The sequence below is a fragment of the Chlorocebus sabaeus genome, chromosome 29, assembly GCF_047675955.1.
Source record: "Chlorocebus sabaeus isolate Y175 chromosome 29, mChlSab1.0.hap1, whole genome shotgun sequence".
In the NCBI taxonomy this organism is placed as follows: Eukaryota; Metazoa; Chordata; class Mammalia; order Primates; family Cercopithecidae; genus Chlorocebus; species Chlorocebus sabaeus.
Genome location: NC_132932.1, coordinates 5,010,796 through 5,027,370, shown reverse-complemented (window position 1 = coordinate 5,027,370; position 16,575 = coordinate 5,010,796). Strand labels below are relative to the sequence as shown.

At 48.3% G+C, this 16,575-nt stretch overlaps 1 protein-coding gene across 3 annotated transcripts in view; it reads right to left on the bottom strand.

The window, feature by feature from the left end:
* PCSK6 (proprotein convertase subtilisin/kexin type 6) overlaps positions 1–16,575 on the bottom strand; it is a 192,332-nt gene that overhangs the window by 22,232 nt on the left and 153,525 nt on the right. For 2 of the 3 annotated variants that reach the window (XM_007990588.3, XM_073012963.1), the window contains exons 14-17: positions 7,116–7,295; positions 6,914–6,952; positions 1,640–1,742; positions 173–369 (exon numbers count right to left, since the gene is read on the bottom strand). In XM_007990588.3, coding sequence (XP_007988779.1) covers positions 173–369; positions 1,640–1,742; positions 6,914–6,952; positions 7,116–7,295 — 519 coding nt within the window. The remainder of the gene's footprint in view (positions 1–172; positions 370–1,639; positions 1,743–6,913; positions 6,953–7,115; positions 7,296–16,575) is intronic. The other variant, XM_007990589.3, reaches the window with a different exon arrangement.

Here is a 16,575-nt window from a genome sequence, read left to right as displayed (position 1 = left end):
TGGGTGCTTTGATTTCATCATCTCTGCCTCCTTCCCCTGTTGAAAGTCCTTACTCGGAACAACAAAATATACAGGAAGCAGAAGGCTGGGAAATTCTCCCAGGAGAGAGGGCACAGGCCTAGAAAGTTGGGGCTGGCTCATCAGTTCTTGTGCCCACGAACATGCCACTTACTTTCATCAGCATAAAATCCTGCAGGACAGAGGGTCACACAGGTGTTCATCTCCTGGTGGTGATAGAACCCGCGGCGGCAAGACAGGCACTGTGTCGCACCCCTGCCGGAGCAGGTCTCACACCCCTTGTGGCACCGGCGACAGCGTCTTGCTGCTGTGTCCCCAAAGTAACCCAAGGGGCACACGCTCACACACTTTCTGTAGGAGCAAAGGCAGGAGGGTGAGGGCCTTGTCAACCCAGCCCCAGCCCCATGCCCGCCCCTTTGTTTCCTTTGAGGAAACAAAGGCTTCAGGAGTGAATGTCAAACATGATGCCCTCTGTCTTGGTGAGTGCAGTTCTGAGGTTCCTACATACACAGGTGGAGAGGTTGGAGGCCTTGCATAGAACCTGGGAATCCTTTCTTTTAAAAGCTGGCCCCACTGAAAAGTCCTGAGGGTGTGCATGGTTTCCCAAGGGCATCGTGAGGTTGGTATTTGACTTCTGGAGCTGTCGGCTCTGGCAAAACCCTCTCTCAGGTGCCCTCAGGGAGTGAGTCTCGTGGGCAGTGAGTAAGGCCAGCAGGGTGACAGCCTTTGCACTTTGGCCAGTGAGTGCGCTGTGGCTGGGAGCTCTAGGATGCCACGAGAGCCACATGGGCACCTGGCTCCACCGTGCACGGCTGCACCCGTGCCTAAGCCCTCATGGGTGTGCACCAGTGGTTGGTGGGTGCATCTGTCACCCAGGTCTTTGGGGAGCCTAGCAGTGTCCTGTCATCAGGGCCTCCCAGGCCTGGGACATGCAGCGCATGATAGGTGCTCAGGGAAGTTTGTGAAATGAGAATGGACAACAGAGCAGCTGCAGGACTGTCAGGGAAGAGAATTTGAGAAAGTGGTGATGCCAGGAGCTAGAGGAGCTCAGTGGACAGAGCTCAGGGCCTGACCGCAGGCCACACAGGAGGGCTCACTCACCATAGAAGGGTCAGCCCAAACCCGGCAATTGGCCATATACCTAGGGGCCCAGGTCAGAGCTCCCGATATCCTCTGTCGGGGTAAACTCAGCGAAACTTTCACTCAGTGAAAGCCCCACACCCAACCAGAGTCCAGAGACACTGAGAAAAAGACCATCAACAGGCTGTGAGGGCAGCACCAGGGCCTTGAATTGCATCCGTCTCTGGGCCCTCTGGGGCAGCCTTGACATGCCCAACATGACCTCTTTCTCTTTAACAACATGGATAGAAAAGGGTTTATAAGCACGGACACCAATGTGCCACAGCTTTTAATTTCTCCGTAATGGATGTATATGACTTGTATGATAGGAATGCCAAGTTACTAAAAATTTAAAAACTCCAAAGCAGTTAACTTCAGTGTCATGATTGTTTGGGGGTGCTACATTAATTCCTAACTGGGGCATCAGGACATGGAGGGACTAAGGATACAACTGGAAAGAACCACTGAGTGGTGAGCCACAGGGCTCTGGGACATGCGTTACCTGCTGGTCTTAACGCTCCCCAGGCTGAAGTGGATGCAGTTCAAGCACTGGTCTGCATTGGGGCCATCACAGCCTTTGTCACCACACTCCGGATGGCACACACCTTAAAGAAACAAGCATTGCCTTTCATCCAGAGAGATGCCTTCTCCATCTACTGCAGTCCCATGGATCCCCATGTCAGGATATTGCAGTTTGGGAGAAGCTCCCAGGCCCCGCTGGGGCTGGACGGCCAGACGACAAGGCAGGAGCAGCCATCCCCATGGGTAACAGGTGCAGCTGAGCCTCGCTGGGCTCCAGCGTCAGAGTCTGAGCACTCTAGACAGGGGTGGCATGAGAAGGAGCAAAACATCCAGGGCTGGATGTGCTGCCCGGAGCAGGGAGGAGATGGGACTTATGAGAGCCTGGAGGGGTAACGGGGAGGGAGAGGCTGGAACAGCTCTGTTTCATTTACTCACTTGCACCAGTCATGATGCTGGGACCAGCCAGCACCTTTGACTTCCACGTGGAGGACAGAGCAACACAAGAGGGGATGCTGAGTGTCAGGAGAACTGTTGGCAAGCTGATAAGCCAGGAGGAATTAGGTAGGACTCTCCCCTCCCGCCACCCACTCCACTGCGGTGGGAATGGGGATGGATCGCCGCGTACTCAGGACCTCCTGGTGGGGCTGTTGCTGGGCAGGTCTGGGATGGGGAAGGGACAGAACCTGACAGTGTGTCCTAGGGTTGGGGGACTGCTGTTTTCTGTGCCGAGGGCTGAGCCCCTTTCAGAACGTCCCCTTTAGGCTTTCCTCGGAGCCCTCGGTGGGAGGGCAGCTGTGTCCTCCCTCAAGTTCCTAGGGGTACCCAGTTTCTCACTCTGGAGGCCGGTTTGTTGTTGGAAAAACAACTGAGAACTGCAGGGTTGCTGAGTAGACGCCAGCAAACCTCACCCTCTAGGTCCTTCCCAGGTATCCCAGAGATGAACCCCGTGTTAAAGGTCTACCCCTCAGGCGGGGCCGGGGCACGCTGCAGGGGTCCTCCCCAAGCTGGTCTGTAGGAGTGATGCCTGAAGCCAGAACTGGGGTGGACTCCCGCCTACTGCCCACCTGTCCCTCCTACGCTGAGGAAATGGCCCAGGGGACCCCAACAGCTCTGAGACACAGGGACTAAGTGGGGCATGTGAAGGCTTTCGAGTTATTAGAAGAAAAACCTCCTCCTCCGAGGCATGAGTTATCCGAGGGGATGGGGAGTGAGCTCAGGAGTAAAGCCTAGTTAGTTGCTGGCCACCTTCATTTGGTGGGGACTTGAGGAAAAGACAAAAGTCCTCATTCTCTGCTGCCCATAGTGGAGTTTTGCTGCGGCACACAAAGCCCTCTTCATTTGTCTTGAAGTCTCCGGACCTTTCCAGTGTTAGACCCAGTGAAGTTGGCTTCCCTTCCTGAAGGCTCTCTGGTGTTGATATTTCCCTAGTTTTCACTGGGTGGGGGGCCTCGCCTGTCCCAGTTCCCACTGTGAACCCCTTTCAGAGCTGTGTGTATCCACGAGGACACTCTAGACGCCGTTCCTGGGTGGTGCTGACACCCTGGGTTCCAGATGCCGCCCACCATTTCTAAAACTCATTGCTAAGCCCCTCCCCCCAGCTCCAGAGGGTTTACTATAGTTTGGATCAATTCCTATCTAATTGGATTCTTTGCCCACCCCATCCTGGGTCATCTATGGGGACAGCCTCCGAAATCCTCACTTCTTGCACCATTGCTTTAAATTACCCATTGAGCCCAAAACTCCAGCTCAGCCACTGGGCTCTTGCCTTCCCACCCTCGTAGCTGACCCAGCGAGGGCTGTCGTGGTGACTTAAGGACTTCTCTCCTGCCTTTTCCTGCAGCGCTTTCTCCCTGAGGAGGCAGCAGGTCTGTCTTGCTTGATAAAGTGAACAATTTCCTTCATCTTAAGAAGATGAGGGCATGGGTGGGACAGGGAGGCAGCAGACCAATCTTCTCACTTTCCAGACACAGGGAATGGGAGATGGGCGGGCAGGGCTTGGTTCAGTATGTTTACTGCTAGATTCCGGACATTAGACACAGAGTAAGTGCTCAATCACTATTTGCCGAGTGGGTGAGAGGAAGGTGGCTAGGAACAGGGAAAGTATAGATGTCCTCATCATCTCCAGACAGAATGTTCTAGGATGTCCTCGGAGGAGGACAGCCTTGGGGAGGGCCCTGGAGCAGTGCTCTCAGCTGCTGGTCAGGGTTATGGGCTTCACACATCCCCACCCCTGCTCCTGGGTCTGTCTGCAGTGGAAAGCTTATTCAATAATTTTGCACGGAGCCCCAAGCAAGGCTGGGGGCTATTCAACAGAGCTGCAGAGCCCCCATACTGCATCAAGGTCACCCACAGGTCAGGTGAAGACAATGCCCATTCAATGGCCCAGATGCCTAGATAAATATCTGTAAACAAACCTTCCCAGTATGGCTCTCTACTTGAATTGTGTTTTAAAGCCAAATATCCAGATTTGTCTCTCCCATGAAGTGTCATTAAATTAAATCCACCTGACTGTCCACGTTGTCCCAATCACTCCACCGCCTAAGCGTGTTCTGGTACAGCTGTAGTTCATTCTCTGGGCGAGCATGTTGTTTGTGTTGTAATTTGTACTTATGTCTGCTTTTCCTCTTGCCTCAATTAGCGTGAAAGTTCCTCCAAGCCCCACTGCCTTCTTGTGTCACTCCCCATAACTCCTAGCAGGGGTCTCTTCATACACGGGGGGCTCCGTTCATGTGCTGAACAGCCTGGCTAGCGGCTGATGCCCCTCTAGATGGGCTTAGACTGACACGGGTTTATTTGAAAACTCCACCTTCAATACTTTGTGAAGCAAATCCAGGATTAAAAAAAATACGCAAGCAAATAAATGTTAGAAAGCAACTTGGGAGTTCTCCACGGGCTTTGCCATTGCGTGCTTGGACCAACTGCCGAAGGACAGGAGGGTTTGGCATCACCATCTTTCCCACCATTCACGCCATCTAAGAATAGCACACTGGAACCTCACTGGAGCAGTATCAGACCCGAGAGGAATACAAGAGTTGAGTTGGTTAATTGCAGACAAGAGGTGCCCACAAGAATAAAAGCATACTGAGTACAAGTCAGGTTTCCTTCCTGACTGCTGTGTGCCCTGAGCAGGTAACCTAAGGCTCTGGGCCTCTGCTTGAGCCTGTCGAGTAAGCACGGATGTGCTAAGCCTATGAGCACAAGTGGTCCTGTTCCAGACATCATCCTCATCCTTTGAATTGGCTCCTATACCTGTGGAGCCATCCTGGAATCCCGTCTTCCAGATAACACCACGTGGGCTCTCGGCTTCCCTTGCAGTCCTATGTGGGTGACCACAGTGTCCTGAGCTGATCTCAGCCCACTCAGTTCCCTTTGCTCAACAATGGCTTCTTTCCTGAGGCCCAGTCTTCCCTGTGTTCCCGTGCCAGTACTGTCCTGGCCTCCAAGCCACTCTCTTGTGGGAACCCAAGCCCTTCCCTGCCTCCTGCCCCCATCCTCGCTGGTTTCAGTATCTGCCAGATCTCTAAGCCCACGCTGCCTGCAGGCACCTAAGAGTGGTTGCTACAGTTGCAGACCCCCAGGCATCCCACACCTGCTGAATCCCAGTCTCTGGGCGGGGCCAGCCCAGGGTCTGCTCTCAACCCAGCACCCTGCGGATTCCCTGGGGTGGCCTACACCCGCACTTTGGCCACCAGACGGCTCTGGCCTAGCAGGCTAGCTGTCATCACAAAATTGTCCACCTTCAGAACCACAGCACTGACGTCTTCCTTGTGCCCCATGCTGCCCACTGCAGCTGCTGCCCTTTCTCCCAGCCAGATGCTCTGGTCCCCCAACCTTCCTCTCCAGGGGCCATCTTGCTTGCTGCTGTCCTGGGACCCTGGCCATTTGCAAGTACTGCCTAGGCTTCCCTCATCCCCCTCGCTCACCTCCTCTATTTCTTGGCAACTGCTCTCTTGCCCAAAGGGTCCAGGTGCAGCCTCCACTGGCCTGGGCCCATCACTCCCAATGCACCATGCCCAAGGCCAGCTCCGGACACCTCATCTCATATTCACCTGACCTTGCGTTGGACTCTAATGTGGCTCCTCCTCCTCCTTTGGCTTCCACACTTTGGCACCGTCCAGTTCTCACCTCCTCTGTCACTCTGTCCTGGTGTCTGAAGAGGCTCTCCTGCTATCTCTGGTCTGCCCATCCCACTCACCCCTGAGACTTCAGGGGGCTTCCCTGAGAGCCAGGAACGCATCTCCTTCCCATGGAGACCCCCTCTCTCCATCTAAGCCCTGCTCAGTAGACTGCTGGACTGCAGAATGGTATTACAGTGAGGTTCCATTGTGCAAGGCTGAAGTCAGTAGCAGATTTTAAGAAAAAAATCAGTTCTTTATTAATAATTACTGAATCTTGCCACAGTTTATAAATCACAGGGGGAACAGAGCAGATTAGTGCATACATAATTCAATGCTCTATTTTAAAAGAACAGTAGAAGAAATTTAAAATGGAATCGACCATAATTTATACTTGATATGTATTGGTGGAATTCTCCATTTTGTTATTTTTCACAGAAGATACTAGATAACTTAAAGCATCAATGTTCTTAGATATCACCCATCATTTCTCATTTAGCCGTAGTATTTAGCTAAGGAAAATACGTCCAACCAGAAACACCTCTTCTCGCACAAATTGCTACAGGATGGCTCAGAGGAGAAGAACAGCTTCTAGTCTAACATACGAATAAAAGCCGTGCCCAGCTCAGTGGCTGGAGCCTCTCTGGGCAGCTGTGGCTTTTGGCTGCCTTGTGGAATCAACTGGTGTCTCCAAACCAGGGCCCACCTTGGCAATGGGATAATTGGAGAAAAAGGATTCAAGCAGGGCCTTTTTAGATGCCGTAAGATTTTCAAGGCATCTGTGTAGCATCAGCATCTGCTGACATCATCTCTTGAGATCCTCTCTGGGTCTTTAACCCAAGGCCTCCAGGCTGGTCAGGATCTCTGCCACGAGCTCCTTTCCCAGCTGTGCTCTTTGAACCCAACTTTCCTGGGTCCTTGGGAGTACTGTGTCCGTCCCACATCCTGACCTCAAGGACTGAAAGTGGATGGACTTGAGGGAGTCAGGAGGCTGTGAGATGGGGGCCTTTGAGGAAAGGGGGTGCTCCTGGAAGTGGCTAATTTACCAGGGGGCAATACCCCATTCTGGTTGGGCATATAGACCCTGCTTTCCCAGCTGGGAAGGTTGGAGAATACTTACTGGTTTGAAGCATACTTACTGGTCTGTAAAATATTAGCAGAGCCTGGGGTGGAATGAGCTGTGTGAGTGCAAATTGCCATGATTATTATGACTCCCAGACAAGAGAAGACACACAACCATCAGCCCCACCTTTGCCAGGAGCAGCCCCACATTTTAAGAGCTACTCTGGACAATCAAAGCTCATGGAAGCTGGCCGTCTCCTCTTGCTTCAGGTTCATTACCTGTGTAATCTTCCTCATCTTCAGGAACTTCCACCTGGGAGGGTGACAGGGCGGCCTTGGGTGGCTCCAGCTCTGGGGCCGAGAGCTCCAGCATCCGTGAGCGGGACTGATGGGCACTGAAGGTGTGGTACGGGTGCTCCGCTGTGCCATACAGTATGAGGCTCCATTCTTTCAACTTCCCTGGAAGGCACCAAACCCACAGAGTCACCTGCTTGTGCCAAGACCTCTGTCACTCACAGAAATAAGCCAGATGCTGCCTGGTTCCTCCCCTGATAGCTGGGTTCTGGCCTGCTACCTTTACTTCCTGGTTACCTGACGGCCAGGTGTGCTCTTATTGCCCAGGCCACATGCTGCTTTCCCCTGGCGTCTCATTCCTGCAAGCCAGTGCCCCTCTATTCCTGTTCTATGGAGCTGCCCTCTGCTTCCTGTCCCTGCTGGGATGGAGGTCAGCCGGGCTGGACTCTCCACTGTCCTGGAGGCTGTCCTCTGCCCTGCTGATCTCACTGAGCCTCCCTCCATGCTGCCTCCCCGATAACTAGCAGCAGCCACCTTCCCCTCTTGGGATATCCGGTGGGCAGACCTGGGGCCAGGCCTGGCTGTGAATCTTCCAAATGTGATAACTGGGTTGCATGGAGGAACCCTGCTGTTTGGATCCTTGATCCTAGATCATGGGAAGACTCGGTCTTGGGCTCTCTCCTCAATAGCTAGCCCAGGACAGTGAGGGATGTTCTAGGGGATAGCAGTGCTGGTAAAAACCCAAATGTCTGCAGAAGCTGGGTGGAGGGAGAATATCTTTGAAAGCAGGGGGATGAGTAGACAGACACCAGGCTCCATGGGGGCCATGAGAGACAGACAGGCACAGGAAACACAGGGCTGATGGGAGAGCTCCCAGCCAACATGGGGGCAGCAGGGGTCCCACTCCACCGATGGCTCTATGGAGAGTGATGGTCCATGCAGTTATCTGTTCTCAGGTATCAAGCAAAGTGAAAATCCTGGTAGCAATTTCCAGGTGAATTCCTGATCTTATAAAACACATTATAAACAGTCCCCAATTTATGACAGTTTGACTTACAATTTTTTGACTTTACAATGGTGTGGAAGCAAGATGCATTCAGCACACTCCTAGACTTAATGATGGGACTATGTTGGGATGAATCCACCATAAGCTGAAAATATCATTGAAATAAGTCAACTTACAATTGTAAGTCAAAGAGCATCTATACAAGTAATTAACGCGTATCTGCCAGCCAGCTCTGCTGCTGGCTAGTTGTTTAAGCTGCCTCCTCCTCCGCCTGCTCCTCCTCCTCCTCCTTCTTTTTCTTCCCACAGCATCCCCAGAATTCAGAGCAGGGTAACTGTTTAGAAGGTCATCACCCCGCATAGTTGAGGGGGCCAGGGGCCAATGTGACCTGCCCAAGGACAGCTGCTCACGCTGACGGGGCTCCTGGACGCCCCAGCCTCTCAGTGTTTGTTTCTAACTGGATTGGCTCAATAGGAAACACATGCATACACATGTTCAGTTGTGAACCCCCTCAGTGGGCCCTCATGACTGTCTTCTGCGACCTAAGCTGGGGACTGGCCCATTGCTGGTTCAATGTCTCTGTTGGCTGAAAAATCCCTGCTTCCTCTTCCTTTCCTGCCACGGGGTTTCTTGGCAATCAGAATGGTTTCAGGGAGGAAAAATACTGCTCTGATTCTTTGGTGTTGACTGTGTTTTCTCAACACTTACCTCTGCCTGTGCTCACTGCTCCACCCACTGGCTCTGAATGGCAGCCCGTCTGTCTTTACATACCTGCCTATTCACTGTTTCTGCAATGTGGGCCCCTCTGTCAGTACAACTTTACCTTTTGTTCCAATTCTGGAAAACTCTTAGCGTTTCTAAATTCCAGAACAGGAGCTCCTGCTCATCCTCATACCATAAGCTCCTAGGCTGTATCCACACCATCCTGGGTGGGTGGGCGGGCAGATGAAAGACAGGCAGGACTGGCCCCGCTGGTGCGATTCGAAATGAGGTTCAACATTGACCCATTTATACAGTGTGGTATGTGGCAGCCCTGTCTCATTTTAACCATAGCCCCAACTGGCTAAGTACTAGGTTCTAAAAGGCTGGAGCCTCCACACTGCCCCAAGTCAGATTCTGTATTGCCCAAGCCTCTCTTGGCCTGGCCAGGGCTGGCAGAGGTAAGCAAGGCCCTTCTACATGAAACAGCATCCCCAGCACAGCATTTCTAGCATGCGGTCTTCCACAGGGCTCGGTTCATTTAGACACACAGCAGCTCCCCTCCCTAACACAGTTCCTAACCCAGCCTGTGTGTGTGGTGCTCCCCTCCCTAACACAGTTCCTAACCTAGCCTGTGTGTGTGGTGATAGCAACACAGGAAGTTGTTCTCACTGCTGCAGGTGCAGAAAACAAGCCCTGGTGAGGAACCTCTGACTCTCCTCAACTCCTTAGGATCCAATTATAGCCATATTCCAACCACAAAGGAATCCAAGCACTTTAACTACCAAGTGGTGAACTGCGATTACGGTGAGGGTGTAATGACGGTAGGACAGGGACCAAGGGCTCTAGAGGCTATAATTTGAGTTGAAGTTTATTTCAACTATAGAGGATGTCTCCAAACACACACACAGAAGGCCTGGTCACTAACACTGAATTTGTATTTTCAGATACAGTTTTGGTAGGACAAACAAGAGGGGCTGCTTACGCTCAGGGTCAGTGGTGTGCACTGTGTGGAAAAAGAGAGCAGCAAGAATTCCCAGGGAACCAGCAGACAGGCAGCTTCGTGGGAAGGGAGAGAGGGCTCGACTGGAATGGAAGAGAGACTTCATTTTTATTGCACTCTCTGTTTGACTTTATGTATGTATGTATGTATTTGGACAGGGTCTCACTCTGTTGCCAGGCTGGAGTACAGCGGCACGATCATGGCTCACCGTAGCCCCAACCTCCCAGGCTCAAGCCATCCTCCCACTGCAGCATCCCAGGCGGCTACGACTACAAGTGTGCACCACCATACCCGTCTAATCTTTGTATTTTTGGTAGAGAAGGAGTTTCACTATATTTCCCAGGCTAGTCTCAAACTCCTGAGCTCAAGTGATCCTCCCACATTGGCCTCTCAAAGTGTAGGATTTACTGGTGTGAGTCACATGCCCAGCCTGTTTGACTTTTTGTTAAAACCACAGCATATATTAGCTGTTCATATATACACATTAAAACTTTTTAAAAGTTTAATGTTTAAAAATCTATGAATAAAGTGGTTGTATGTTCAAAAAACCCCATTAAAAAGCAGTAGTACTCAGGGTTTTGAGTTTTGTTTTTGAATAAGTAATATACAAGGATGGCTCAGAAATCCAGAAGTATAAAAGAGCATATGACGAAGTCTCCCTCCCCATGGGCAATGTTGGTTCCCCATTTCTTGTGTGTCATTTCTGAAGCATTTTATTCTTATTCAGGCAAATATGAATGTATGTTTCCCCCCAGCCTCTTTGGTAACACACCTGCTAGCACTTTCTGCACCTTGAGTTTTCCATTAACAGTGTATCTTGATCCTTCCATGGCCGCACGGGATAGATGTAGTGTTGTTTACTTAAACAATCCCCTACTAATGGACATTTAGGTTGTTACAAACTGTGGCAATTATAGTCATGTATAGCTTAACCATGGGGATACCACCTGAGAAATGCAGGTGATTTTGTTGTCGTGTGAATACCACAGAGTGTGCTTACACAAACCTAGATGGTACACCTGCTCCACACCTAGGCTATAGGGTACAGCCTGATGCTCCCCGGCCACAAACCTGTGCAGGATGGTACTGTACTGAATACTGTAGGCAACTGTAACACAACGATAAGCGTTTGTGTACCTAAACATATCTAAAGGGTAAGAAAAGGGTATAAGAAAAAGGGTATAGTAAAAATATGACATTAGAATCTTATGCAATGGCTATTGCATAGGGGGTCTGCCATTGATGGAAATGTCATTTTGCAGCACGTGACGACACAAATAGTGCTGTATCCTTGTTCAAACAGGGAGCAACTACTTGAGGTGAGCAGAGCAAGGGCCCTGGAACAACAGGGTCTGGATCCTGGCTTTGCCCCTACTAGCAATGTGACCCTTGGGCAAATTACTTCATCTCTGTTCTTTAGTTTCCTCATTTGTAATGTGGGGATAATAATAATGTCTCCAAATGTCTACCTCACAGGGTTGTTTTGGAGATTAAATGACTTAATGATGATAAAGCACTTAGAATAGAGACTGACACACAGGAGCTGTCCGTTAAGGGAAATCTACTGCACATGTCATTTCAGCTGTGTGCATGTGTACCTGTAGGCTACATTACTAGTGGTAAAACTGGGTGTCAAAAGGAATGGGCTCCTTTGCAGCCTGGAGCTATGGCTTACATTGCCAATCTGATAACTCAGAAAGGTTAACGTCGCATTTCTCTCATTATGTGAGAAACTGAGCATCCTTTTCATACAATTAAGAGCAAGACAAATTTCTGATTTGATACAATTAAAAGTAATTTACAAACTTGGAAATTTACCAAAGACATTTGCTAGGAACAAGGGATGAGACGTCTAAGACGCATAGAAGCAGATCTTAGCTGCGTTCGTAGCAAGGGTCAGTAGAATGAAGTGGTGTTTTGCTCACACATGGTTTGTATTTTTGTTCTTTCTCTCTATCTGCAAGATATTCATGAGAGCCTATAAGAAGCCAGGCAATGAGCTAACAACTTGCAGATCTGAGAGCTGGGAGCTCCAAAAAAGCTAGCAGGGAAGAAGCAGTGGGCCCCAAAGCAACCCCTTCCTACATGTGCCTCCAAAAGAGACATTTCCTTTCCTAATAGGTGCGATTTGCGACACTTGACCCAAGGTTAAGGTTTAGACAATGGTAATTTTGGAGACATTTATCTCCCTGTTTTTTTTTTTTTTTTTTTTTTTAGATGGCGTCTCGTTCTGTTGCCAGGCTAGAGTGCAGTGGTGTGATCTCAGCTGACTGCAACCTCCGCCTCCCGGGTTCAAGTGATTCTCCTGCCTCAGCCTCCCGAGTAGCTGGGACTACAGGTGCATGCCACCACGCCTGGCTAATTTTTTGTATTTTTAGTAGAGGTGGGGTTTCAGAATGTTGGCCAGGATGGTCTTTATCTCTTGATCTTTTGATCTGTGGGCCTCCCAAAGTGCTGGGATTATAGGTGTGAGCCACTGCACTCAGCCTATCTCCCTTTTCTAGTACTTAAATGCTTTTTCGCTTCCTCAACCAAGGGAGTCACTTTGGTTTTCCTGCCTTCAAAAGACGCAAAAATAAGAATTCCATACCTATGGCATAAAGTGTATGGCATAAATTTGAAGTGTGGTTCTTTTTTAAAATTATTTTTTTCCCTAGTTAGAATAAAAATTATTAAATGTTGAGATATTTAAAGAAAAAATAAAAATAAATCGCCTATAACTCTTTTGTCATATTTCCTCCTGGGCCGTTTCCTATGCATGTGTATTTCTCGCGTAGTTGAAAACACACAGTACCCTGTTTTCTCTTTCTTTTCCCACTTAGCATGATATCATGTTAATCGCATTCGGCGTCATTTATTTTCTTGTTCATTGTTTTCTCTCCCTTCAGCCTAGAAGTATCACGGGGCAGGGAACATGTCTCTCTTGTTTGGTGCATTAGTTTCAGTGTGTAGCAAGTTTTGGGCACATAGTAGGTACTCAATAAATGCTTGCTGAATGAATAAATCCATTAAAACATTTTTTTTTGACAACAAAATACTTCACCCCGTGAACATGACCATTTGTTTAACAACCTCTTATGATAGGTTATGACAGAACGTTTAGTCCAGTTCCCTTTTTTGAAATACATAAATCTGCCATAAATATTACTTGATGCAGTCTGGATTACTTTTTCCCAATAGAGTCCCCAAAGTGGAACCACTAGGTCAGGTGACAACACTGTTAATGTCTTATCTTGAATTGTATGTCTATCATGAACTGTAATGCCAACTTATGTCTAACATGAACTGTAATGCCACATGATCCCTCCACAGTGTTTGGTGTCCCATGAGGTTTGACTGCAAAATGGCCAGGTGAGGGGCCACAGGCCACCTGGGCAAATTGGTTCCTTTACAAGAATCACCCCCTCTACATAGTCCCTTCTCCAAACCACAGCCCAAGGTTAACTGAGGCAAGAGGGTCAGATGCCGGTGGGTGACTTAGGATAACAGACTTAAGGCAGAGACACACAGGAATGAGCTTCTTGGAGGCTTTAGTTTTCAGGAGGCATCCACTTCCTCTCACCGAGTCCACAGTGTCAGCCCCCCATAGCAGCAGCACATGTGCCAGGACAGGCTCCCCAGGCTGGCCCTCCACACTCGGTCACCCCCAAGAGGCCACATTCTCCTTGGGAAGATAAGCCACATGGGTGCAGAAGAAGCAAGGAGGAAGAACAGGCAGAAGCGTCCAGGGACACCTCAGGCCAGACCAGAGGCAGTCGGATTTTAGAATGTTGGCCCTACTTTCGGCAAACTGCTTACCAAGAATGTATTATTTACTATTCAAGATACTCTACAAGGCTGTTCAAGTTTACTGTCATACAAACCCAACCAGCACCATGAGTTCCTTACTTTCTAAAGGGAGGGGGTCTTAAAGATGCCCAGTCGAATATTTTGCCATCAGATTCCTGAGCCTGTAGAAGAATCACAAATCCACCTGTTTAAACACTTGGGCCAGCACTGCCAGCAGGCTTCCTCCAGATGTCAACAATGAAGGCCAGGGGAATGTCACTGTGACAGGCAGAGGATAATCCACAGCTAATGCCATCTGAGGCTGCCAATAAATGGCTTTATCATCATTCACTATCTTCAATGCAGTATTTCCCCTCAATGAATTAAATTCATAATGAACAAACAGGATTATTCCCATTATGCAAAGAAAGAACCAGAATTAAGGGGAGACTATGGTTGAATTTGCCAACAGGAAAGTACCAGCAGTAATGAAGCTTTTCTATGCCTGGCATTTTCAGTTAAGCATTAAAATCCTTGAGAAGGAAATTTATAATCGGAGATAAAGCAAGTAGGGGTGGGGGAAAGTTCTATTAGATTAAGGACTCTGAGCTAATGCTTTTGGATTCCTGGGTTTTCTTGGCTATAAGAGAAGTTATTAACAATATGGAGTTTAATTAATTCTCCCTCTATGTCCCTATACTTAAAATATGCAGGAAGAAATTCCTTAATTGAAACACAGTGAAGTAAAAGAGCCCTAGAAAAATCACATAAATATGTTTCAGTTTAAAACACCAGTGGAAGTTTTTTCCTTTTGAGATTCAGTGAACTAGCCACCCATGGCTATGTTCAAGTTACAAAGCTTAATGCAGAGGTTTGGGTGGAAGGAATAAAAAAGGCTTACTTGCATCCATTTATAAAAATATGCAAAAACGCCCCTATAATTCACATACTGAATACTCCTATAATTTACTCCTTAAAAGGGGTGAATTTCACAGTATGTGAATTATATCTCAATGAAGCTATTATTTAAAATACTGTGTAGGGGCCAGGCACAGTAACTCACGCTTGTGATCGCAGAGCTTTGGGAGGCTGATGTGGGAGGATCTCTTGAGGCCAGGAGTTTGAGACCAGCCTGGCAACATAGTGAGACCCCATTTCTACAAAAAATAAAATAGAAAAGTTAGCCAGGCATGGTGGTGTGCCCTTGTAGTCCTATCCACTCGGGAGGCTGAGTTGGGAGGATTGCTACAGCCCAAGAGTTGGAGGCTGCAGTGAGCTGTGATTGCACTACTATATTCCAGCCTGGGTGACAGAGCAAGACCCTATCTCAAAATATATATATATTATAATTACACATACACACAGTAATTTTTTGTGTATATTACATATATATATGTATACACACACAGAAATATCAACCTTTACTCAATAGATTTAACATATTATTAAAAGTACACTTTAAGTTCACATTATGCAAGTAAGAGAAAGATAAAAAGGAATTTAGGAATGGCTTGGAAAGGAGGATAAGAAAAAGAGCATATACATGTGTGCTCCCCATGTACACACATCCATGTATGCACATGTACATGTGTGCACAAGGCACCCATAACACGCACACCTGCACACATGTACTTACCTGAGCACACATACATACACACATGAACTCTCAGACCCAGGCTAAGAAAGGGGAGATGGAAGGCTTCCCTGTGCTCCTATAGCCACAAAAACCCTGAAAGATGGTATTTTAAATGCCAGGAAAAGGATCAAAGAATCCTAAACAAATATTCATCCAGGAAAGAATGATCACCTGTGTGTAGAATGTACAACACAGCACTTTTCTTAATGGCATCTATAAGGTCATTCTATCTTTTAAGATTTTCCAGCTTTTCCAAAGTCATTATTAATTGTCTGGAAAGTCAAAAACTCTTACAAGGTTTGTAACAAAGAAAGTAGTCCTTTTTTCACTCCATTCTACCTCCTGGAGGTTCCCCTGACTCCCCGCCTCTTTTTAACACTGAGCTAATTTTTCTGGTATTTACCCTTACATTGCTAGATAAAAATACTCACATGTTTTGTCCTGGTTTCTTTATTTTTTATTTTTTATTTTTTTTTTTTGAGACGGAGTCTCGCTCTGTCGCCCAGGCTGGAGTACAGTGGCCGGATCTCAGCTCACTGCAAGCTCCGCCTCCCGGGTTCACGCCATTCTCCTGCCTCAGCCTCCCGAGTAGCTGGGACTACAGGCGCCCGCCACCTCGCCCAGCTAGTTTTTTGTATTTTTTTTAGTAGAGACGGGGTTTCACCGTGTTAGCCAGGATGGTCTCGATCTCCTGACCTCGTGATCCGCCCGTCTCGGCCTCCCAATTGTCCTGGTTTCTTGATGTTAGACATTGTCTAATGATGTCTCACCTAGGAAGCTGAGAATGCAGTTCTCTTACACTATCTTCCACATACTCATGTGCTCCCTCTCTCTCCCCGACCTCCCAATATTCTTCTAACAATATTGGGTCCAATATTTATTGTCTTTCCCCCACCACCCTTTCATTTTCTGGGAGATTTCCTCAAGTTTCTCTTCTAACATATCTACTGAATTTTGAAGTTTTGACTTATATTTTTAATTTTAAGGCATTTATGTGCTTCTCCCAATGTTCCTTTTTTTTTTTTTTTTTTTTTTTTTTTTTTGAGATGGAGTCACCCAGGCTGGAGTGCAGTGGCACAATCTCAGCTCACTGCAACCTCCAGCTCCCAGGATCAAGCAATTCTCCCGCTTCAGCCTCCTGAGTAGCTGGGATTACAGGTTCCACCACCACATCCAGCTAATTTTTGTATTTTTAGTAGAGATGTGGTTTCGCGATGTTGGCCAGGCTGGTCTTGAACTCCTAACCTCAGGGGATCCACCCGCCTCAGACTCCCAAAGTGCTAGGATTACAGGTGTGAGCCGCACCGCACCTGGCCAAAAGTGTGTTTTTGTT